The following is a 23943-nucleotide window of genomic DNA, read 5'->3' on the forward strand; positions in this document are numbered from 1 at the left end:
GCCTAAATTCTTCAATATTCATTCATAAAACTGCCTCACGGGACTGCAACCTTATCATTCAGGTATTTCTAACTGTCAACACAAATTAACAACTTAACATCTCAATCATTGCAACTGTTGATAAATAGACACTAACTAACCTTGCTATGAGATATAAATACAAGTGCCAAATTTGATTCAGAAGGCAACTCCAGCGTGGCCTAGTCGGATAGAACAAGTTCCTAATCCGGATAGACCTGCTTTCGAGCCTGTCGGAACGGTTGCAAGTACAGGGCACAGATTTCTCTGTGTGTCCCCTCCTGTAGGAGCATCAGTTTCGATAGATTCTCTGGATAGCCGAAGATTGATTGACCGACTCCTTGGAATGTGGGGAATCTTATTGAATCATAATCTTATTGAAGCGACCATACGAGTCATAAATACTCATACACCGCCGTGACAGAAACGTGAAACAATTAGTGGGCCTGCAAAAAAAAAGTAGGTAAGTCATCATGTGGGTAAGTTATCAGGTGGGTAAGTTATCAGGTGGGTAAGTTATCAGGTGGGTAAGTCATTTTATAGGTAAGTTAGCAGGTGGGAAAGTAATTTTGAAGGTAAGTTATGAAGTGGGTAAGTCATCAGGTGGGCAAGGTATCAGGTGGGTAAGTCATCAGGTGGGTAAGTTATCAGGTGGGTAAGTCATCATGTGGGTAAGTTATCAGGTGGGTAAGTCATCATGTGGGTAAGTTATCAGGTGGGTAAGTCATCATGTGGGTAAGTTATCAGGCAAGTAAGTCATCATGTGGGTAAGTTATCAGGTGGGTAAGTCATCATGTGGGTAAGTTATCAGGTGGGTAAATTGTCGGGAGGATGAGGCATAAGGTATTCACCTAATTGTACGCACATAGGTGTACTTGCGAGGGCTGAGATAGATCTTTGGTCACCCGTCTTAACAGTCAATCAACAGGTGTACAGATTCCTGAGCCTATTGGGCTCTATCATATCTAATTTTTCTGCCTCGGAGTTACCGAGGCAGGAGTTACTGTGGCAGGAATTACTGTGGGAGGAGTTACTGTGGCAGGAGTTACTGTGGTAGGAGATACTGAGGCACAGGAGTTACTGAGGCAGTAGTTACTGTGGGAGGAGTTACTGTAGGAGGAGTTACTGAAGGAGTTACTGTGGGAGGAGTAACAGTGAGAAGTTATTGTGGGAGAAGTTACTGTGGGAGGAGTTACTGTGGGAGGAGGTTCAGTGGGAGGAGTTACAGTGGGAAGAGTTACTGTGGGAGGAGTTACAGTGGGAGGAGTTACTGTGGGAGGAGTTACATTAGGAGGAGCCAGAGGGAGGTGAGAGAACATATAAAGGGAGACTAGGAAAGTTTAGGCAGGTCTGAGGCGACTACCGTGTGGACACCTACACTGGTGTTGCTGCTTCAGGTGTGTCTCAGTGTTCCTCACCTCGGCCGCTGCTTCAGGTGTGTCTCAGTGTTCCTCACCTCTGCCGCTGCTTCAGGTGTGTCTCAGTGTTCCTCACCTCGGCCGCTGCTTCAGGTGTGTCTCAGTGTTCCTCACCTCTGCCGCTGCTTCAGGTGTGTCTCAGTGTTCCTCACCTCTGCCGCTGCTTCAGGTGTGTCTCAGTGTTCCTCACCTCGGCCGCTGCTTCAGGTGTGTCTCAGTGTTCCTCACCTCGGCCGCTGCTTCAGGTGTGTCTCAGTGTTCCTCACCTCTGCCGCTGCTTCAGGTGTGTCTCAGTGTTCCTCACCTCTGCCGCTGCTTCAGGTGTGTCTCAGTGTTCCTCACCTCGGCCGCTGCTTCAGGTGTGTCTCAGTGTTCCTCACCTCGGCCGCTGCTTCAGGTGTGTCTCAGTGTTCCTCACCTCTGCCGCTGCTTCAGGTGTGTCTCAGTGTTCCTCACCTCGGCCGCTGCTTCAGGTGTGTCTCAGTGTTCCTCACCTCGGCCGCTGCTTCAGGTGTGTCTCAGTGTTCCTCACCTCTGCCGCTGCTTCAGGTGTGTCTCAGTGTTCCTCACCTCGGCCGCTGCTTCAGGTGTGTCTCAGTGTTCCTCACCTCGGCCGCTGCTTCAGGTGTGTCTCAGTGTTCCTCACCTCTGCCGCTGCTTCAGGTGTGTCTCAGTGTTCCTCACCTCTGCCGCTGCTTCAGGTGTGTCTCAGTGTTCCTCACCTCGGCCGCTGCTTCAGGTGTGTCTCAGTGTTCCTCACATCGGCCGCTGCTTCAGGTGTGTCTCAGTGTTCCTCACCTGGGCCGCTGCTTCAGGTGTGTCTCAGTGTTCCTCACCTGGGCCGCTGCTTCAGGTGTGTCTCAGTGTTCCTCACCTCGGCCGCTGCTTCAGGTGTGTCTCAGTGTTCCTCACCTGGGCCGCTGCTTCAGGTGTGTCTCAGTGTTCCTCACCTGGGCCGCTGCTTCAGGTGTGTCTCAGTGTTCCTCACCTCGGCCGCTGCTTCAGGTGTGTCTCAGTGTTCCTCACCTCGGCCGCTGCTTCAGGTGTGTCTCAGTGTTCCTCACCTCGGCCGCTGCTTCAGGTGTGTCTCAGTGTTCCTCACCTAGGCCGCTGCTTCAGGTTTGTCTCAGTGTTCATCACCTTGGCCGCTGCTTCAGGTGTGTCTCAGTGTTCCTCACCTCGGCCGCTGCTTCAGGTGTGTCTCAGTGTTCCTCACCTGGGCCGCTGCTTCAGGTGTGTCTCAGTGTTCCTCACCTGGGCCGCTGCTTCAGGTGTGTCTCAGTGTTCCTCACCTCGGCCGCTGCTTCAGGTGTGTCTCAGTGTTCCTCACCTCTGCCGCTGCTTCAGGTGTGTCTCAGTGTTCCTCACCTCTGCCGCTGCTTCAGGTGTGTCTCAGTGTTCCTCACCTCGGCCGCTGCTTCAGGTGTGTCTCAGTGTTCCTCACCTCGGCCGCTGCTTCAGGTGTGTCTCAGTGTTCCTCACCTGGGCCGCTGCTTCAGGTGTGTCTCAGTGTTCCTCACCTGGGCCGCTGCTTCAGGTGTGTCTCAGTGTTCCTCACCTCGGCCGCTGCTTCAGGTGTGTCTCAGTGTTCCTCACCTGGGCCGCTGCTTCAGGTGTGTCTCAGTGTTCCTCACCTGGGCCGCTGCTTCAGGTGTGTCTCAGTGTTCCTCACCTCAGCCGCTGCTTCAGGTGTGTCTCAGTGTTCCTCACCTCGGCCGCTGCTTCAGGTGTGTCTCAGTGTTCCTCACCTCGGCCGCTGCTTCAGGTGTGTCTCAGTGTTCCTCACCTGGGCCGCTGCTTCAGGTGTGTCTCAGTGTTCCTCACCTCGGCCGCTGCTTCAGGTGTGTCTCAGTGCTCCTCACCTCGGCCGCTGCTTCAGGTGTGTCTCAGTGTTCCTCACCTGGGCCGCTGCTTCAGGTGTGTCTCAGTGTTCCTCACCTGGGCCGCTGCTTCAGGTGTGTCTCAGTGTTCCTCACCTCGGCCGCTGTTTCAGGTGTGTCTCAGTGTTCCTCACCTCGGCCGCTGCTTCAGGTGTGTCTCAGTGTTCCTCACCTCGGCCGCTGCTTCAGGTGTGTCTCATTGTTCCTCACCTGGGCCGCTGCTTCAGGTGTGTCTCAGTGTTCCTCACCTGGGCCGCTGCTTCAGGTGTGTCTCAGTGTTCCTCACCTCGGCCGCTGCTTCAGGTGTGTCTCAGTGTTCCTCACCTCGGCCGCTGCTTCAGGTGTGTCTCAGTGTTCCTCACCTCGGCCGCTGCTTCAGGTGTGTCTCAGTGTTCCTCACTTTGGCCGCTGCTTCAGGTGTGTCTCAGTGTTCCTCACCTCGGCCACTGCTTCAGGTGTGTCTCAGTGTTCCTCACCTCGGCCGCTGCTTCAGGTGTGTCTCAGTGTTCCTCACCTCGGCCGCTGCTTCAGGTGTGTCTCAGTGTTCCTCACCTCGGCCACTGCTTCAGGTGTGTCTCAGTGTTCCTCACCTCGGCCGCTGCTTCAGGTGTGTCTCAGTGTTCCTCACCTGGGCCGCTGCTTCAGGTGTGTCTCAGTGTTCCTCACCTCGGCCACTGCTTCAGGTGTGTCTCAGTGTTCCTCACCTCGGCCGCTGCTTCAGGTGTGTCTCAGTGTTCCTCACCTCGGCCACTGCTTCAGGTGTGTCTCAGTGTTCCTCACCTGGGCCGCTGCTTCAGGTGTGTCTCAGTGTTCCTCACCTCGGCAAATCACATCAACTCAGAGGTAATATTGCCAGCAGTGTATACACTCACCGCATGTTGATCGTAGCCAGAGCCACCTCACTGCTCAGTGATCGTAGCCAGAGCCACCTCACTGCTCAGTGATCGTAGCCAGAGCCCCCTCACTGCTCAGTGATCGTAGCCAGAGCCACCTCACTGCTCAGTGATCGTAGCCAGAGCCCCCTCACTGCTCAGTGATCGTAGTCAGAGCCACCTCATTGCTCAGTGATCGTAGCCAGAGCCCCCTCACTGCTCAGTGATCGTAGCCAGAGCCACCTCACTGCTCAGTGATCGTAGCCAGAGCCCCCTCACTGCTCAGTGATCGTAGCCAGAACCACCTCACTGCTCAGTGATCGTAGCCAGAGCCCCCTCACTGCTCAGTGATCGTAGTCAGAGCCACCTCACTGCTCAGTGATCGTAGCCAGAGCCACCTCACTGCTCGGTGATCGTAGCCAGAGCCACCTCACTGCTCGATGATCGTAGCCAGAGCCACCTCACTGCTCAGTGATCGTAGCCAGAGCAACCTCACTGCTCGGTGATCGTACCCAGTGCAACCTCACTGCTCAGTGATCGTAGCCAGAGCCACCTCACTGCTCGGTGATCGTACCAAGAGCCACCTCACTGCTCAGTGATCGTAGCCAGAGCCACCTCACTGCTCGGTGATCGTACCCAGTGCAACCTCACTGCTCAGTGATCGTAGCCAGAGCCACCTCACTGCTCGGTGATCGTACCCAGAGCCACCTCACTGCTCAGTGATCGTAGCCAGAGCCACCTCACTGCTCAGTGATCGTAGCCAGAGCCACCTCACTGCTCAGTGATCGTACCCAGAGCCACCTCACTGCTCAGTGATCGTAGCCAGAGCCACCTCACTGCTCGGTGATCGTACCCAGTGCAACCTCACTGCTCAGTGATCGTAGCCAGAGCCACCTCACTGCTCGGTGATCGTACCCAGAGCCACCTCACTGCTCAGTGATCGTAGCCAGAGCCACCTCACTGCTCAGTGATCGTAGCCAGAGCCACCTCACTGCTCAGTGATCGTAGCCAGAGCAACCTCACTGCTCGGTGATCGTAGCCAGAGCCACCTCACTGCTCGGTGATCGTAGTCAGAGCCACCTCACTGCTCGGTGATCGTAGCCAGAGCCACCTTACTGCTCAGTGATCGTAGCCAGAGCCACCTCACTGCTCGGTGATCGTAGCCAGAGCCACCTCACTGCTCGGTGATCGTACCCAGAGCCACCTCACTGCTCAGTGATCGTAGCCAGAGCAACCTCACTGCTCGGTGATCGTACCCAGAGCAACCTCACTGCTCAGTGATCGTAGCCAGAGCCACCTCACTGCTCAGTGATCGTAGCCAGAGCTACCTCACTGCTCGGTGATCGTAGCCAGAGCCACCTCACTGCTCAGTGATCGTAGCCACAGCCCCCTCACTGCTCAGTGATCGTAGTCAGAGCCACCTCACTGCTCAGTGATCGTAGCCAGAGCCACCTCACTGCTCAGTGATCGTAGCCAGAGCCACCTCACTGCTCAGTGATCGTAGCCAGAGCCACCTCACTGCTCAGTGATCGTAGCCAGAGCCACCTCACTGCTCAGTGATCGTAGCCAGAGCCACCTCACTGCTCAGTGATCGTAGCCAGAGCCACCTCACTGCTCAGTGATCGTAGCCAGAGCCACCTCACTGCTCAGTGATCGTAGCCAGAGCCACCTCACTGCTCAGTGATCGTAGCCAGAGCCACCTCACTGCTCAGTGATCGTAGCCAGAGCCCCCTCACTGCTCAGTGATCGTAGCCAGAGCCCCCTCACTGCTCAGTGATCGTAGCCAGAGCCACCTCACTGCTCAGTGATCGTAGCCAGAGCCCCCTCACTGCTCAGTGATCGTAGTCAGAGCCACCTCACTGCTCAGTGATCGTAGCCAGAGCCCCCTCTCTGCTCGGTGATCGTAGTCAGAGCCACCTCACTGCTCGGTGATCGTAGCCAGAGCCACCTCACTGCTCGGTGATCGTAGTCAGAGCCACCTCACTGCTCGGTGATCGTAGCCAGAGCCACCTTACTGCTCAGTGATCGTAGCCAGAGCCACCTCACTGCTCGGTGATCGTAGCCAGAGCCACCTCACTTCTCGGTGATCGTACCCAGAGCCACCTCACTGCTCAGTGATCGTAGCCAGAGCAACCTCACTGCTCGGTGATCGTACCCAGAGCAACCTCACTGCTCAGTGATCGTAGCCAGAGCCACCTCACTGCTCGGTGATCGTAGCCAGAGCCACCTCACTGCTCAGTGATCGTAGCCAGAGCCACCTCACTGCTCAGTGATCGTAGGCAGAGCCACCTCACTGCTCAGTGATCGTAGCCAGAGCCACCTCACTGCTCAGTGATCGTAGCCAGAGCCACCTCACTGCTCAGTGATCGTAGCCAGAGCCACCTCACTGCTCAGTGATCGTAGCCAGAGCCACCTCACTGCTCAGTGATCGTAGCCAGAGCCACCTCACTGCTCAGTGATCGTAGCCAGAGCCACCTCACTGCTCAGTGATCGTAGCCAGAGCCACCTCACTGCTCAGTGATCGTAGCCCGAGCCACCTCACTGCTCAGTGATCGTAGCCAGAGCCACCTCACTGCTCAGTGATCGTAGCCAGAGCCACCTCACTGCTCAGTGATCGTAGCCAGAGCCACCTCACTGCTCAGTGATCGTAGCCAGAGCCACCTCACTGCTCAGTGATCGTAGCCAGAGCCACCTCACTGCTCAGTGATCGTAGCCAGAGCCACCTCACTGCTCAGTGATCGTAGCCAGAGCCACCTCACTGCACAGTGATCGTAGCCAGAGCCACCTCACTGCTCAGTGATCGTAGCCAGAGCCACCTCACTGCACAGTGATCGTAGCCAGAGCCACCTCACTGCTCAGTGATCGTAGCCAGAGCCACCTCACTGCTCAGTGATCGTACCCAGAGCCACCTCACTGCTCGGTAATCGCAGCCATAGTCCCCTACTGTGTTAGGAGGACAGGATATGACAGTGTAAAGGAACAGGATAGGTCAGTGTAAGGTGATAGGGTAGGACACTGTAAGATGATGGAAGAGCACAGTGTAAGGTGAGGGGATAGTACCAAGCAAGGTGACAGGATAGGACAGTGTAGGCAGGCCGCGGCAGGTGTCAGCCTACCAGGGTCCAGGTGGTGGTGGTGGGGGGGGGGGGAGACAACAGGCAGGCCACGGCAGGTGTAAGCCCACCAGGGTCCAGGTGGGGGGGGGGGTGACAACAAGCAGGCCGCGGCAGGTGTCAGCCCACCAGGGTCCAGGTGGTGGGGGGGGGGGGGGGGTGACAACAAGCAGGCCGCGGCATGTGACAGCCTACCAGGGTCCAGGTGGTGGGGGGGGGGGGGGTGACAACAAGCAGGCCGCGGCATGTGACAGCCTACCAGGGTCCAGGTGGTGGGGGGGGGGGTGACAACAAGCAGGCCGCGGCAGGTGGCAGCCCACCAGGGTCCAGGTGGTGGGGGGGGGGGGTGACAACAAGCAGGCCGCGGCATGTGACAGCCTACCAGGGTCCAGGTGGGGGGGGGTGACAGCAAGCAGGCCGCGGCAGGTGGCAGCCCACCAGGGTCCAGGTGGTGGGGGGGGGGTGACAGCAAGCAGGCCGCGGCAGGTGGCAGCCCACCAGGGTCCAGGTGGTGGGGGGGGGGGTTACAACAAGCAGGCCGCGGCAGGTGGCAGCCCACCAGGGTCCAGGTGGTGGGGGGGGGTGACAACAAGCAGGCCGCGGCAGGTGTCAGCCCACCAGGGTCCAGGTGGTGGGGGGGGGTGACAACAAGCAGGCCGCGGCAGGTGTCAGCCCACCAGGGTCCAGGTGGTGGGGGGGGGGGTGACAACAAGCAGGCCGCGGCAGGTGTCAGCCGACCAGGGTCCAGGTGGTGGGGGGGGGTGACAACAAGCAGGCCGCGGCAGGTGTCAGCCCACCAGGGTCCAGGTGGTGGGGGGGGGGTGACCACAAGCAGGCCGCGGCAGGTGTCAGCCCACCAGGGTCCAGGTGGTGGGGGGGGATGACAACAAGCAGGCCGCGGCAGGTGGCAGCCCACCAGGGTCCAGGTGGTGGTGGGGGGGTGACAACAAGCAGGCCGCGGCAGGTGTCAGCCCACCAGGGTCCAGGTGGTGGGGGGGGGTGACAACAAGCAGGCCGCGGCATGTGACAGCCTACCAGGGTCCAGGTGGTGGGGGGGGGGGGTGACAACAAGCAGGCCGCGGCATGTGACAGCCTACCAGGGTCCAGGTGGTGGGGGGGGGGTGACAACAAGCAGGCCGCGGCAGGTGGCAGCTCACCAGGGTCCAGGTGGTGGGGGGGGGTGACAACAAGCAGGCCGCGGCATGTGACAGCCTACCAGGGTCCAGGTGGTGGGGGGGGGGTGACAACAAGCAGGCCGCGGCATGTGACAGCCTACCAGGGTCCAGGTGGTGGGGGGGGGGGGTGACAGCAAGCAGGCCGCGGCAGGTGGCAGCCCACCAGGGTCCAGGTGGTGGGGGGTGGCAACAAGCAGGCCGCGGCAGGTGGCAGCCCACCAGGGTCCAGGTGGTGAGGGGGGTGACAACAAGCAGGCCGCGGCAGGTGTCAGCCCACCAGGGTCCAGGTGGTGGGGGGGGTGACAACAAGCAGGCCGCGGCAGGTGTCAGCCCACCAGGGTCCAGGTGGTGGGGGGGTGGTGACAACAAGCAGGCCGCGGCAGGTGTCAGCCCACCAGGGTCCAGGTGGTGGGGGGGGTGACCACAAGCAGGCCGCGGCAGGTGTCAGCCCACCAGGGTCCAGGTGGTGGGGGGGGGGTGACAACAAGCAGGCCGCGGCAGGTGTCAGCCCACCAGGGTCCAGGTGGGGGGAGACAACAAGCAGGCCACGGCAGGTGTCAGCCCACCAGCGACGGGTGGGGGTTGGTGGGTCAGTATGGCGGGGAACCCCCAGGTGGCGGCAAGTCTCGCGTCATCGGGGCGTCCCGCCAATGTAAAGTTTTCCTATTATGTTTTTTGTGTTTTCTTTACACAGAGTTTATGTCCAGGTGTAACAACTGCTAGTTCTCATAGTTGGGGTCCATCTGTAACAACTGCTGGTTCTCATAGTTGGGGTCCAGCTGTAACAACTGCTGGGTCTCATAGTTGGGGTCCATCTGTAACAACTGCTAGTTCTCATAGTTGGGGTCCATCTGTAACAACTGCTGGATCTCATAGTTGGGGTCCAGCTGTAACAACTGCTAGTTCTCATAGTTGGGGTCCATCTGTAACAACTGCTGGTTCTCATAGTTGGGGTCCAGCTGTAACAACTGCTAGTTCTCATAGTTGGGGTCCATCTGTAACAACTGCTGGTTCTCATAGTTGGGGTCCAGCTGTAACAACTGCTAGTTCTCATAGTTGGGGTCCATCTGTAACAACTGCTGGTTCTCATAGTTGGGGTCCATCTGTAACAACTGCTGGTTCTCATAGTTGGGGTCCAGCTGTAACAACTGCTAGTTCTCATAGTTGGGGTCCATCTGTAACAACTGCTGGTTCTCATAGTTGGGGTCCAGCTGTAACAACTGCTAGTTCTCATAGTTGGGGTCCATCTGTAACAACTGCTGGTTCTCATAGTTGGGGTCCATCTGTAACAACTGCTGGTTCTCATAGTTGGGGTCCAGCTGTAACAACTGCTAGTTCTCATAGTTGGGGTCCAGCTGTAACAACTGCTGGTTCTCATAGTTGGGGTCCAGCTGTAACAACTGCTAGTTCTCATAGTTGGGGTCCAGCTGTAACAACTGCTGGTTCTCATAGTTGGGGTCCAGCTGTAACAACTGCTAGTTCTCATAGTTGGGGTCCAGGTGTAACAACTGCTAGTTCTCATAGTTGGGGTCCAGCTGTAACAACTGCTGGTTCTCATAGTTGGGGTCCAGCTGTAACAACTGCTAGTTCTCATAGTTGGGGTCCAGGTGTAACAACTGCTAGTTCTCATAGTTGGGGTCCAGCTGTAACAACTGCTAGTTCTCATAGTTGGGGTCCAGCTGTAACAACTGCTGGTTCTCATAGTTGGGGTCCAGCTGTAACAACTGCTAGTTCTCATAGTTGGGGTCCAGCTGTAACAACTGCTAGTTCTCATAGTTGGGGTCCAGCTGTAACAACTGCTGGTTCTCATAGTTGGGGTCCAGCTGTAACAACTGCTAGTTCTCATAGTTGGGGTCCAGCTGTAACAACTGCTAGTTCTCATAGTTGGGGTCCAGCTGTAACAACTGCTGGTTCTCATAGTTGGGGTCCAGCTGTAACAACTGCTAGTTCTCATTATAGATGGGGTCTAGGTGTAGCAACTGCTGGTTCTTATAGTTGGGGTCCAGCTGTAACAACTGCTAGTTCTCATTATAGATGGGGTCTAGGTGTAGCAACTGCTGGTTCTTATAGTTGGGGTCCAGCTGTAACAACTGCTAGTTCTCATTATAGATGGGGTCTAGGTGTAGCAACTGCTGGTTCCTATAGTTGGGGTCCAGCTGTAACAACTGCTAGTTCTCATAGTTGGGGTCCAGCTGTAACAACTGCTGGTTCTCATTATAGATGGGGTCTAGGTGTAGCAACTGCTGGTTCTTATAGTTGGGGTCCAGCTGTAACAACTGCTAGTTCTCATTATAGATGGGGTCTAGGTGTAGCAACTGCTGGTTCCTATAGTTGGGGTCCAGCTGTAACAACTGCTAGTTCTCATAGTTGGGGTCCAGCTGTAACAACTGCTGGTTCTCATAGTTGGGGTCCAGCTGTAACAACTGCTAGTTCTCATAGTTGGGGTCCAGCTGTAACAACTGCTAGTTCTCATAGTTGGGGTCCAGCTGTAACAACTGCTAGTTCTCATAGTTGGGGTCCAGCTGTAACAACTGCTAGTTCTCATAGTTGGGGTCCAGCTGTAACAACTGCTAGTTCTCATAGTTGGGGTCCAGGTGTAACAACTGCTAGTTCTCATAGTTGGGGTCCAGCTGTAACAACTGCTAGTTCTCATAGTTGGGGTCCAGCTGTAGCAACTGCTGGTTCTCATAGTTGGGGTCCAGCTGTAACAACTGCTAGTTCTCATAGTTGGGGTCCAGCTGTAACAACTGCTAGTTCTCATAGTTGGGGTCCAGCTGTAACAACTACTGGTTCTCATAGTTGGGGTCCAGGTGTAACAACTGCTAGTTCTCATAGTTGGGGTCCAGCTGTAACAACTGCTAGTTCTCATAGTTGGGGTCCAGCTGTAACAACTGCTGGATCTCATAGTTGGGGTCCAGCTGTAACAACTGCTGGTTCTCATAGTTGGGGTCCAGCTGTAACAACTGCTGGGTCTCATAGTTGGGGTCCCGCTGTAACAACTGCTAGTTCTCATAGTTGGGGTCCAGCTGTAACAACTGCTGGATCTCATAGTTGGAGTCCAGCTGTAACAACTGCTGGGTCTCATAGTTGGGGTCCAGCTGTAACAACTGCTAGTTCTCATAGTTGGGGTCCAGCTGTAGCAACTGCTGGATCTCATAGTTGGGGTCCAGCTGTAACAACTGCTAGTTCTCATAGTTGGGGTCCAGCTGTAACAACTGCTAGTTCTCATAGTTGGGGTCCAGCTGTAACAACTGCTAGTTCTCATAGTTGGGGTCCAGCTGTAACAACTGCTAGTTCTCATAGTTGGGGTCCAGGTGTAACAACTGCTAGTTCTCATAGTTGGGGTCCAGCTGTAACAACTGCTAGTTCTCATAGTTGGGGTCCAGCTGTAACAACTGCTGGTTCTCATAGTTGGGGTCCAGCTGTAACAACTGCTAGTTCTCATAGTTGGGGTCCAGCTGTAACAACTGCTAGTTCTCATAGTTGGGGTCCAGCTGTAACAACTACTGGTTCTCATAGTTGGGGTCCAGGTGTAACAACTGCTAGTTCTCATAGTTGGGGTCCAGCTGTAACAACTGCTAGTTCTCATAGTTGGGGTCCAGCTGTAACAACTGCTGGATCTCATAGTTGGGGTCCAGCTGTAACAACTGCTGGTTCTCATAGTTGGGGTCCAGCTGTAACAACTGCTGGGTCTCATAGTTGGGGTCCAGCTGTAACAACTGCTAGTTCTCATAGTTGGGGTCCAGCTGTAACAACTGCTGGATCTCATAGTTGGAGTCCAGCTGTAACAACTGCTGGGTCTCATAGTTGGGGTCCAGCTGTAACAACTGCTAGTTCTCATAGTTGGGGTCCAGCTGTAACAACTGCTGGATCTCATAGTTGGGGTCCAGCTGTAACAACTACTGGTTCTCATAGTTGGGGTCCAGCTGTAGCAACTGCTGGGTCTTATAGTTGGGGTCCAGCTGTAGCAACTGCTGGGTTTCATAGTTGGGGTCCAGCTGTAGCAACTGCTGGTTCTCCTAGTTGGGTTCCAGTAGTAACTCGTGGTTTTCATAATGCAGTGTACATTTCCCAATCTGTATTGTCACGTTGAAGTTCTGACTCTTCTTGTTTCATTTTGCTTCGTACCCAGTTCATTAAAAAAAACTGGTGACACCCATATCTCAATTGCCTAATATATAAATAAAAATGGAAAAGTTCATTTGTTCAAAATCATTAATCTGCGAAAGTTCTTCACCGATTGTTTTGAAATTTTCACACAATGTTCTATTCGCATCTGATCAGGTTTTTACGTACAAATTATATTGATGTCCCGTATGCGACGGAATAATACATGCTTTTTTTGAAATGTTTTGTTTTTCATATGTTTTTCATGTGAATGAAATCTTCAAAACCTCTTTACCGATTGCTTTGAAATTTTGACACGACGTTGCATTCGAATAGGGGAGTGTTTCTATATACTTAATATATACATACCTTACCTGTGACTGGAGAAAACATGTTTGTTTGTTTTTAAAACATCGACATCTGTTGGATGTAAGAGCAACACACGCTGTAATCTCCCAAAGTTCTTCACCAATTGCTTTGAAATTCTGACACAACATTCCATTCGAATATGCGCGTCCTTTTATATACCTACTATATAGATACCACCTCTGTGACAGGAAAAAAACATGCATTTTTGAAAAACAGCGCCATCTGTTGCACATAATAGCAACATGCACGTTATACTAAATGTCACGAATTCCATTTGAATGTTCCCGATTGCATTGATAAATTTTAATTTCATAGGTTTTGATTTGTTTTATTTTTATTGAATTATTTTGTGTGACATTGTGTTAGAATTGAGCTGTGTTGTTTACCATACCGTTCATTTCGTAAGTACGCCACACCTGTTACAGGTAAAACTATGCATTTTTTAAAAAACAGCGCCATCTGTTGCATGTAAGAGGAACACACATGCTATTCTAAACATGTAACAATTCCATTTCAATGTTTGTTAAATTGAATTTTCATAGATTTTTATTCATTTTTCATTTTGATTTAATTTTGTGTGAATTGCGTTGGAACTGAGCTGTGTTGTTTACCTTACCGTTCATTTCGGGAGTATAGTTTATTTTTTTACTTTTCATATTTCCATTTCATTTTTAACTGTTTTTCTTATATTTCAGTGATGGGAACATCAGATCACTTGATGTTCCCAATTTTCTGATGGGAACATCAGACCATTTGGAAAGGCATCAGACGAGGGAGTGGGGAATGGTGGGGATGACGAGGGGACGGAAGCGAGAGTTGGTGGGGAGGACGAGAGGACAAGGGAGGGGGTAATGGTGGGGAAGGACGAGGGGACGGGGGAGTTTGGAATGGTGGGGACGAGGGGATGGAGGGACTGGAGAATGGTGTGTAGGACAAAGGGACTGGGGAGTGGGGCATGATGGGAAGGAAGAGGGGATGGGTGAGTGGGGAATGGTGGGGAGGACAAGGGGACGGTGGAGTGGGGAATGGTTGGGAGGCCGAGGAGACGGGTGAGGGGGGAATTGTGGGGGGGGGGGGGGACTGGGGGACAGGGATGGTTTCAGGGGACAGGAATGGTTCCAGGGGACAGGAATATATACTAGCAGTACCCGGCCAATGCGTGACCGGGTACTGCTAGCATATATATATATATATATATATATATATATATATATATATATATATATATATATATATATATATATATATATATATATATATATATATATATATATATATATATATATATATATATATATATATATATATATATATATATATATATATATATATATATATATTGTGACGGTAACGCGTTGGTGTTCGGCTGTTCAAAAGCTAGGGGTATGGCCTCGTCACATATTAACAAAAAAAAATAGAAAATCTGGAACTTCGTCTGTGGTAAGGTAAGGAGAAGACACACAAAACACAAGTAAATTTTAACAATGAAATTTTAATTACCTTAAAGGAAGCAAAACATGAATAAAATGGACATACAAATTCGTATAATAAAATCAATCAAAGTAATAAGAAAATTAAAATGGCAAAATGAAAAGTTACGTTAAGACAAATGAACAAATAACAAGAGTATGATAAACAAAGTGAGTAGGTGCCGGAATATTGGCTTCAAGCTATCACTTCTCTTAGTACACGTAAGCCTGGGGCTTAGTCTACCAACGAGACGTGTTAACTTGTCGAAAGCACGGGGTATTCTGAAGACTGAGGTCGTGGCGGCCCCAGACATCAAGTAGTATGGTGGGTGGAGTGCAGTTGCAGCTAGACCCGCGGCCAATCAGCGAGGAGCCGGCGACAAGACAGGTAGTTTGGCGGTTTGAGGTGGAGCAGGTGTTCCTGGCTGCATACGTTTTGCGCTCTGGCAAACCTTGCTGGTGTTGTCGTTGTTGGATTTTTCTTCCATAGTAATTTTATATAGATTTGTAGAGACGTATTTTGGAGGGAAGAGCAGGCTCAATCTCTTGAAGGAGATTATCGTCACAACTCTCCCCCGAAGCCTGCGGTTCTGGAAGAAGTACGTCGTTATGTGGTGGAGTAATAGATGGAGTCGCTTCTACTTCATAAACTCTGAAGAGGGCATCGGCTATGGTGTTGTCAGAACCCTTGATATAGCGGATCTCCAGGTTGAAATCTTGTAAATACAAAGCCCATCGTAGAAGACGCTGGTTGGTGAATTGGGCTTGATGTAGGAAGCGGAGAGGGTTGTGGTCTGAGAAGATGGTTGTAGACCTGGCGTCTTGTAGGTACGGAGCGAAGTGTTGGAGGTTCAGGACGATGGATAGTAGCTCCTTTTCAATAGTGCTGTAGTTCCTCTGGTGTGGTTTCAATTTGTAGCTGTAGTAGCTGACAGGTAGAACCTCCTCGCCTCGTTGTTGCATCAGGACACCACCAACGCCGGTACCACTGGCGTCGACATGAAGGACGAAAGGCTTGGTGATATCTGGTGAGGCGAGAATGGGATTGAACAGAGGAGGAATTTGAGTTGTTCGAAAGCAACGGTTTGATGCATGGTCCAATTATACCGTTGCTTGGGACTGGTTAATAGAATTAGAGGTGTGGCGACTGTACTGAAATTCCTCACAAACCTACGGTAGTAGGAGGCAAGACCAAGGAAGCGCAGGAGCTGCTTCCTGGTGGTAGGCTGTGGATACTGTTGGATGGCTTGAGTGTGAGAGTCTAACGGAGCTAGGCTGCCACTCCCAATAACATGACCCAGATAACGCACTTTACCTTTCGCGAAGATGGACTTGCCCAGGTTGATGGTGAGGCCAGCTGTCAGGAGCTTGGAGAACAGACGTCGCAGCTGGAGCAGATGTTCACTCCAGGTGTTGGATGCTACGACGATATCGTCCAGGTAGGCGTATGTTTTATCCAAGCCCTGGATGACACGGTTGACAGCTCTCTGAAAGGTGGCCGGGGCATTACATAGTCCGAAAGGAAGGCGTTCATATCTGAAAAGTCCAAAAGGAGTGATGAAGGCAGATATCTCTTTAGCTCGCTCCGTTAGACACTTGATAGTACCCCTTAAGCAAGTCCACTTGGGACAAGTACTGGGCACTACCAATGGCGTCAAGGATGTTATCTATCCTAGGCAAGGGGTAAGCATCCTTGACAGTTACGTTGTTAAGTTTTCGATAGTCAGTACATAACCGCACCTTACCTTGGGGTTTGGGCACCAAGATACAAGGTGAGGCCCAGGGGGACTCACAAGGTGTAGCCAGTCCATGATCCAAGAGGTACTGCACCTCAGCACGCATGACTTCCTTCTTGCTCGGGCTGATTCGGTAGTAGGGTTGACGAATCGGCCGGGTGTCGGGGAGCAGTTGGATGTCGTGCTGGGTAACATTAAACTCTTGGGGGTCATCTCGGAACAACTCCTGATGTTCTCTGAAGATCTTGACAAGAGGTGCACTATGATTATCCTGAAAGTATTTGGGAAGATCATTAAGGATTTCGGAATTAGAAAGCGCTGACTCCTTGTCAGTGCTTTCGGGAGGAGAAGCTGGGAAGGTCTCACTGTGGATGTAGGGTTCTGTGAAGGTAGAATAATTTATTAGGACAGTGGGAGGAATACCATTATATTGCTTCAGGAGGTTGACGTGGCACAGCTGGGTCTTCCGCCGCCTATCTGGAGTCTCTATGACGTAGTTGTTGTTATTTCTGCACTCTTTGACGCGGTAGGGTCCTGAAAACCTGTTTTGTAAAGGTGAACCTGGGATAGGGAAGTATGCTAGAATGAAGTCTCCTGGCTTAAATTTTCGTACTTTGCTGGTCTGGTCGTAATGAGTCTTCATCCCCTCCTGGGCTTTCAATAGATTATCATGGGCAAAACGGTGGACTCTCTCTAGAATGTGTTGAAGGTTTTGAAGAAACTGGGGCACATTCTGATGCTCACTGAAGGTGGCATCTCGGAGAGAGTCTTTGAAAGCCTTAAGGGGAGTACGGCACTTACGGCCGTAGAGCATCTCATAAGGAGATACTCCTAGGGACTCATTGGGAAGACTTCTGTAAATACACATTATAAGGTCGATTTGCTTATCCCAATCCTTAGAGGTTTCACTACAAAACTTTTTCAAGAGTGCTTTGATAGTCTGATGACTACGTTCAAGAGAACCCTGTGAAGCAGGATGATAGGGGCTGAACAATACCTGTTTGATGTTGAACTCCTCCAGTGTCCTTTTGAAGAGATCACTGGTGAAGTTGGTACCACAGTCGCTCTGAATCTCCCTGGGAAATCCGTATTGAGTGAAGATCTTCAATAGATGTTTTACAACCGTAGCAGCCGTGATGTTCTTCACTGGAACTGCTATGGGAAATCTGGTGGTAGGACACAGGATGGTTAAGATATAGGCGTTACCTGAACTGGTCTGAGGTAAAGGACCAACACAGTCTATTATGAGTCTGTGGAAAGGTTCCGCAGGCACCTGTATGGGAATCAGTGGCGCTCTGGGAATGGAGATGTTCGGTTTGCCTGCCATCTGACATGTATGACACTGTTTTACGTACTGTTTGACGCTATTTACCATACCTGGCCAGTAGTAGTCTTGACGAATTCCATGGTAAGTCTTGTTGAAGCCGTAGTGGGAGAGTGCTCCGTGGGCCAGGTGTAGAATAGTGGGCCGCAGGCTGGTAGGAATCACAAGTTGTTCGATGTTGGCCCAATCGTCCTCCTCCTTCAGTTTACTGGGTCTATATCTGCGGTAGAGCAAGTCGTTCTCTAGGAAGAACCCAGGAATACTGTCGGGTTGAGTCTCAGCCTGGAAAAACAATGGTGTTAAAGTAAGATCTTCCCTCTGCAACTTACGGAACTCCAACTTGGTCAGATGCGGGGGTAGTTTCTGAGGGTCTTGAGGGACAGCGGTAGCAGCAGAGTCAGCTGGCTGTGGACGTGCGGCTTGTGCACGGGTGGTCACGAGAACCGGAGGAGAAACTTCATCACTCTCTTGAACCTCTGCTGGAACATACGCTAGAATAGGGTTACTTGGCACAGAGTTACACACCTGGGGTTTGTCCATGACGATCAGGTTGGTCGGTTGCAGGTCTTCTGCCAAGTCGTTGCCTAGGAGAAGTTGCACTCCAGGCATGGGAAAAGGGTTTTCCCTGACGGCGACTTGGACTTCTCCGTTCACGTAGGGACAATCCAGGTGGACTCTGGCGAGAGGGTATGGAGTGGTAGCAGTGAGGTCAGTGATGAAGACAGTTTCTCCGGTGTAGGTGATGTTGGGCACAACTGACTTCAAGATGATCGATTGAAGAGCCGCTGTGTCCCTCAAGATCTTCAATTTGAAACGTCCCTCCGGATTTGAACCGTTGGCAGAGACAGTTCCAGTATACAGGTGGTTACTGAAAAGAGAAAGATCATTAACATTAACACCAACATTCATCACAGGCTTACCGGACTTAGGAGGAGTTGGTTTGGGTTTTTGTGGGTCAGTGGTTCCCTTGTATTGAGACTTACCACACTTGTCTATGGTATGTCCATAGAGTCTACAATACTTGCAGTACAATTGCGAGCCAGCTTGATCGGTGCTCACTTTCTCGTAACTGGACCACGACTTCTTACTGGAGGATGGTTCGGGTGTCAGCCGGTGGATGAGGCTGTAAGTGTCAGCCGACTTAGCACACTTCAGGTAGTCGGTTTCTTCTTTATCTGCTAAGTAGAGACGGACAGGAGGCGGCACACGCCTCAAGAATTCTTCAACTAGCATCAGGTTGACGAGTTCTGTAAAAGTAGAGACATGTGCTGCTTCCAGCCATTTCATAAAATATCTCCGTTTTGTGTTAGCAAACTCGAGGAAGGTAGTGGTACTTGCCTTCAGGTGGTCACGGAATTTTCTTCTATAACTTTCTGTAGAGAGGAGGTAGGCGTCCAACACTGCTTGTTTCAGAGTCTGGTAGTCATTCTCAGACGCCAAAGTACTGAGTGTGACTGCAGCTCTACCTGTAAGATGGACTCTGAGAAGTGTGGCCCATTGGTCGACAGGCCAACTGAGTTGATTAGCAAGGGTTTCAAAGGTGGTGAAAAACACATCAACTTCTGCTTCTACAAAGGATGGCATTAACTTACTTGCATGTGATATATTAAAACTGACGGGAAGATTGGCAGTAGCTTGCTGGCGTTGAGCGAGGTGTGAAGTTTCCAACGTGCATTCTCGTTGACGACACTCTAGAGCCAGAGTCGCTTGTTACTTGTCATGTTCGCGTTGCATCTCCAACTCGCGTTGTTTGGTTTCAAGCTGTACGCGTTCCCGCTCCTGGAGCATTGCAACCTCACGTTCCTGGAGGGCGAGTTCACGTTCCTTGAGGGCGATTTCACGTTCGTGTTCGTCCTTTCGTATGGCAGCCGCTTCTCTTTGTTGTTCGAGGGCTTCCCTTTGCTGTTCGCGGGCTTCCCTTTGCTGCTCACGTTCAATCTTGGCCAGCTCTAATTTGAGTTTCATCGTCGCCAAATCAGTTTTATCTGCAATATAGTAAGTTTCATGTGTTTCAGAGTCTATCTTACCTTGCTCTAAGAAATGATCCAGCAACAGGTTGTGTATTTCACTCTTGTTGGCTTGGTAGGGAACTGTTAGTTGATACTCATGTGCAAGAGTTTGTAATTCAGTCTTCTTGGCATGACTTAAAGTCCCTATTGCACCTGCTGGATCTGCACGGAAAGCTTGGAGACGAAACATGGTGAAATTAGCAAATAAATGTATAACGAATATTCAGTTATAGTGAATGTCAGAAACAGGACAACGTGGCAACTGGTACCTATCCTGTGGGATCTTTAACAATTAAAGTTAAGTACAAGATGTTAAATGATTAATTTAAATCAAAGGCGCAGGAAATCTTGTACCCGGTACTCATGTAAGAGGATAAGGGCAAGAAAATCCTACTAACAAATGAAACAGTTTCGAAAACAAATGAAACAGTTAATTGCCTCAAAAGTAAAATTGGTAGTCCAAGGATGTAGGCATACCTTGCCGAGTCTATAGGACATAAAGCAAGTTTTTCCTACTGCAATTTAATATGATACTTACAGAATTACCGAACTTTTGTGCTCTGAAAAAGTAAGCTAATTCCCTACCGTTGTATGTATCATCATCTCTGACTGACGTGTAGGGGTGCGAGGTGTCAACTGGTGACGAGAACTGCTGCTGAGGTCCCAATTCAGCAACTAAAGTTCGAGCTAGAGGAACTATGGCCCTCTTTGTCCTCCTACAGTCAGATTGCAGAAGATTGGGTGCACTTGACCCGGGGCAGACCACAGTACCAGGGTACCAATATGATGATCTGTCAAAAATGAGACATATCCAAGGGACAAAGATGGTAAACACGAGTAATAACACGGAGGGAGGGATGACCAATTAAGAGTATGACTGCGGCCTACAGTCACCACGTAATCCAAAGTTGTCTCACCTTCACCATATGTTACTCTCGTAATGCACAATACACCGCACCATATAAAAATGAAATTGAATATGAAAAATAGTAAAAGCTACGTTAACAAAGTTAAATACGCTTACCATAAATTACCACTTGGCACCAGTACCTGAGTGAAGCTCCTAGGACAGGCCCCCATATAATATGTGACGGTAACGCGTTGGTGTTCGGCTGTTCAAAAGCTAGGGGTATGGCCTCGTCACATATTAACAAAAAAAAAATAGAAATTCTGGAACTTCGTCTGTGGTAAGGTAAGGAAAAGATACACAAAACACAAGTAAATTTTAACAATGAAATTTTAATTACGTTAAAGGAAGCAAAACATGAATAAAATGGACATTCAAATTCATATAATAAAATCAATCAAAGTAATAAGAATAATAAAATGGCAAAATGAAAAGTTACATTAAGACAAATGAACAAATAACAAGAGTATGATAAACAAAGTGAGTAGGTGCCGGAATATTGGCTTCAAGCTATCACTTCTCTTAGTACATGTAAGCCTGGGGCTTAGTCTACCAACGAGACGTGTTAACTTGTCGAAAGCACGGGATATTCTGAAGACTGAGGTCGTGGCGGCCCCAGACATCAAGTAGTATGGTGGGTGGAGTGCAGTTGCAGCTAGACCCGCGGCCAATCATCGAGGAGCCGGCGACAAGACAGGTAGTTTGGCGGTTTGAGGTGGAGCAGGTGTTCCTGGCTGCATACGTTTTGTGCTCTGGCAAACCTTGCTGGTGTTGTCGTTGTTGGATTTTTCTTCCATAGTAATTTTATATAGATTTGTAGAGACGTATTTTGGAGGGAAGAGCAGGCTCAATCTCTTGAAGGAGATTATCGTCACAATATATATATATATATATATATATATATATATATATATATATATATATATATATATATATATATATATATATATATATATATATATATGTATATATATATATATATATATATATATATATCGTACCTATTAGCCAGAACACACTTCTCAGCCTACTATGCAAGGCCTGATTTGCCTAATAAGCCAAGTTTTCATGAATTAATTGTTTCTCGACTACCTAACCTACCTAACCTAACCTAACCTAACTTTTTCGGCTACCTAACCTAACCTAACCTATAAAAATAGGTTAGGTTAGGTTAGGTAGGGTTGGTTAGGTTCGGTCATATATCTACGTTAATTTTAACTCCAATAAAAAAATTGACCTCATACATAATGAAATGGGTAGCTTTATCATTTCATAAGAAAAAAATTAGAGAAAATATATTAATTCAGGAAAACTTGGCTTATTAGGCAAATCGGGCCTTGTATAGTAGGCTGAGAAGTGCGTTCTGGCTACTAGGTACGACATATATATATATATATATATATATATATATATATATATATATATATATATATATATATATATATATATATATATATATATATATATATATATATATATATATATAATGTCGTACCTAGTAGCCAGAACGCACTTCTCAGCCTACTATGCAGGGCCCGATTTGCCTAATAAGCCAAGTTTTCTTTAATTAATATATTTTCTCTAATTTTGTTCTTATGAAATGATAAAGCTACCCATTTCATTATGTATGAGGTTAATTTTTTTTTATTGGAGTTTAAATTAACGTAGATATATGACCGAACCTAATCAACCCTACCTAACCTAACCTAACCTATCTCTATAGGTTAGGTTAGGTTAGGTAGCCGAAAAAGTTAGGTTAGGTAAGGTTAGGTAGGTTAGGTAGTCGAAAAACAATTAATTCATGAAAACTTGGCTTATTAGGCAAGTCGGGCCTTGCATAGTAGGCTGAGAATTTAGTTCTGGCTACTAGGTACGACATATATATATATATATATATATATATATATATATATATATGTCGTACCTAGTAGCCAGAACGCACTTCTATGCCTACTATGCAAGGCCCGATTTGCCTAATAAGCCAAGTTTTCATGAATTAATTATTTTTCGACTACCTAACCTTCCTAACCTAACCTAACCTAACTTTTTCGGCTACCTAACCAAACCTAACCTATAAAGATAGGTTAGGTTAGGTTAGGTAGGGTTGGTTAGGTTCGGTCATATATCTACGTTAATTTTAACTCCAATAAAAAAAAATTGACCTCATACATAATGAAATGGGTAGCTTTATCATTTCATAAGAAAAAAATTAGAGAAAATACAATAATTCAGGAAAACTTGGCTTATTAGGCAAATCGGGCCTTGCATAGTAGGCATAGAAGTGAGTTCTGGCTACTAGGTACGACATATATATATATATATATATATATATATATATATATATATATATATATATATATATATATATATATATATATATATATATTTATATATATGTATATATATATATATATATATATATATATATATATATATATATATATATATATATATATATATATGTCTATATATATATATAAATGTAAATGTTCGTTTGTTCAAAATCGCTAATCTCAGAAAGTTCTTCACCGATTGCTTTGAAATTTTCACACATCGTTCCATTCGCATCCGAGCGGTTTTATATATACATATTATATAGATGTCACGTCTGTGACGAGAAAAAAAACATGCTTTTTTGAAAAACTGTATTTTTTCATGGTAGAAAAATCTTCGAAACCTCTTTACCAATTGATTTATAATTTTGACACAACGTTGCATTCGAATAGGCGCGTGTTTTTATATATTTCCTACATACATGCCACACCTGTGACAGGAAAGATCGTGTTGTTTTTAACAGCGCCATCTGTTGGATGTAAGAGCAACACATGCTGAAATCTCTGAAATTTCTTCAACGATTGCTTTGAAATTTTGATACAATGTTCCATTCGAATACACACGTGCTTTTATATACCGACTATATAGATGTCACACCTGTGACATGTAAAAATATATATTTTTTTAAACAGGGCCATCTGTTGCACGTAATTGCAACTCACGCTATACTAAATATGTTACGATTCCATTTTAGTGTTTCCGATTGCATTGATAAATTTAATTTTCATAAATTTCGATTTATTTTCATTTTGATTTAATCTATTTTGTGTGACATTGCGTTGAAATTGAGCTGTGTTGTTTACCATACCGTTCATTTCCTGAGTATAGTTTATTTATGTATTTTTTCATTGTTTTCATTTCGTTTTTTATCTGTTTTTCTTATATTTCAGTGATGGGAACATTAGATCATTTGATGTTCTTAATTTTCTGATGGGAACATCAGATCGTTTGGGAATGCATCGAACGAGGGAGTAGGAAATGTTAGGGAGGACAAGGGGACGGGAGTGGGGGGGTTTTGGGGAGAACGAGAGGACAGGGGAGGGGGTAATAGAGGGGAGGACAAGGGGACGGGGCAGTTGGGGAGGAGAGGACAGGGGGAATGGAGAAAGGTGTGGAGGACAAGGGGACAGAGGAGTGGGGGTTGGTGGAAAGGACGAGGGGACGGGGGAAGGGGGAATGGTAGGGAGGATGAGGGGATGGGGGAGTGGGGGG

At 48.8% G+C, this 23943-nt stretch overlaps 2 protein-coding genes across 9 annotated transcripts in view; both read left to right on the plus strand.

Moving 5' to 3' along the window:
• Positions 1–779: 779 nt before the first annotated feature.
• Positions 780–12784, plus strand: LOC138373417 (mucin-19-like). Its single transcript, XM_069339615.1, has 3 exons — positions 780–785; positions 9171–12368; positions 12761–12784. Exons 1-3 carry the CDS (start codon positions 780–782, stop codon positions 12782–12784), a joined length of 3228 nt encoding a protein of 1075 aa, XP_069195716.1.
• The window catches only part of LOC138373610 (serpin B3-like), an 83463-nt gene continuing 60882 nt past the window's right edge, over positions 1363–23943 (plus strand). Inside the window, exon 1 of one of the 8 annotated variants that reach the window (XM_069339928.1) lies at positions 1363–1415. The gene's annotated coding sequence lies outside the window, so the exon portion shown is untranslated. Of the gene's footprint in view, positions 1492–2596; positions 2822–3479; positions 3848–3883; positions 4038–4064; positions 4160–23943 lie in introns of those variants that run through there. The other 7 variants (XM_069339929.1, XM_069339927.1, XM_069339932.1 and 4 more) reach the window with 7 other exon arrangements.

This window comes from Procambarus clarkii, chromosome 42 (assembly GCF_040958095.1).
Source record: "Procambarus clarkii isolate CNS0578487 chromosome 42, FALCON_Pclarkii_2.0, whole genome shotgun sequence".
Classification (NCBI taxonomy): Eukaryota; Metazoa; Arthropoda; class Malacostraca; order Decapoda; family Cambaridae; genus Procambarus; species Procambarus clarkii.

What these genes read in the sequence shown, in the direction of transcription:
- LOC138373417 (XM_069339615.1), top strand. An exon ending in CTCATAGTTGGGGTCCAGCT is followed by an intron (nt 12,369 to 12,760) that starts GTAACAACTACT and finishes GCATCTGATCAG; the next exon opens with GTTTTTACGTACAAATTATA.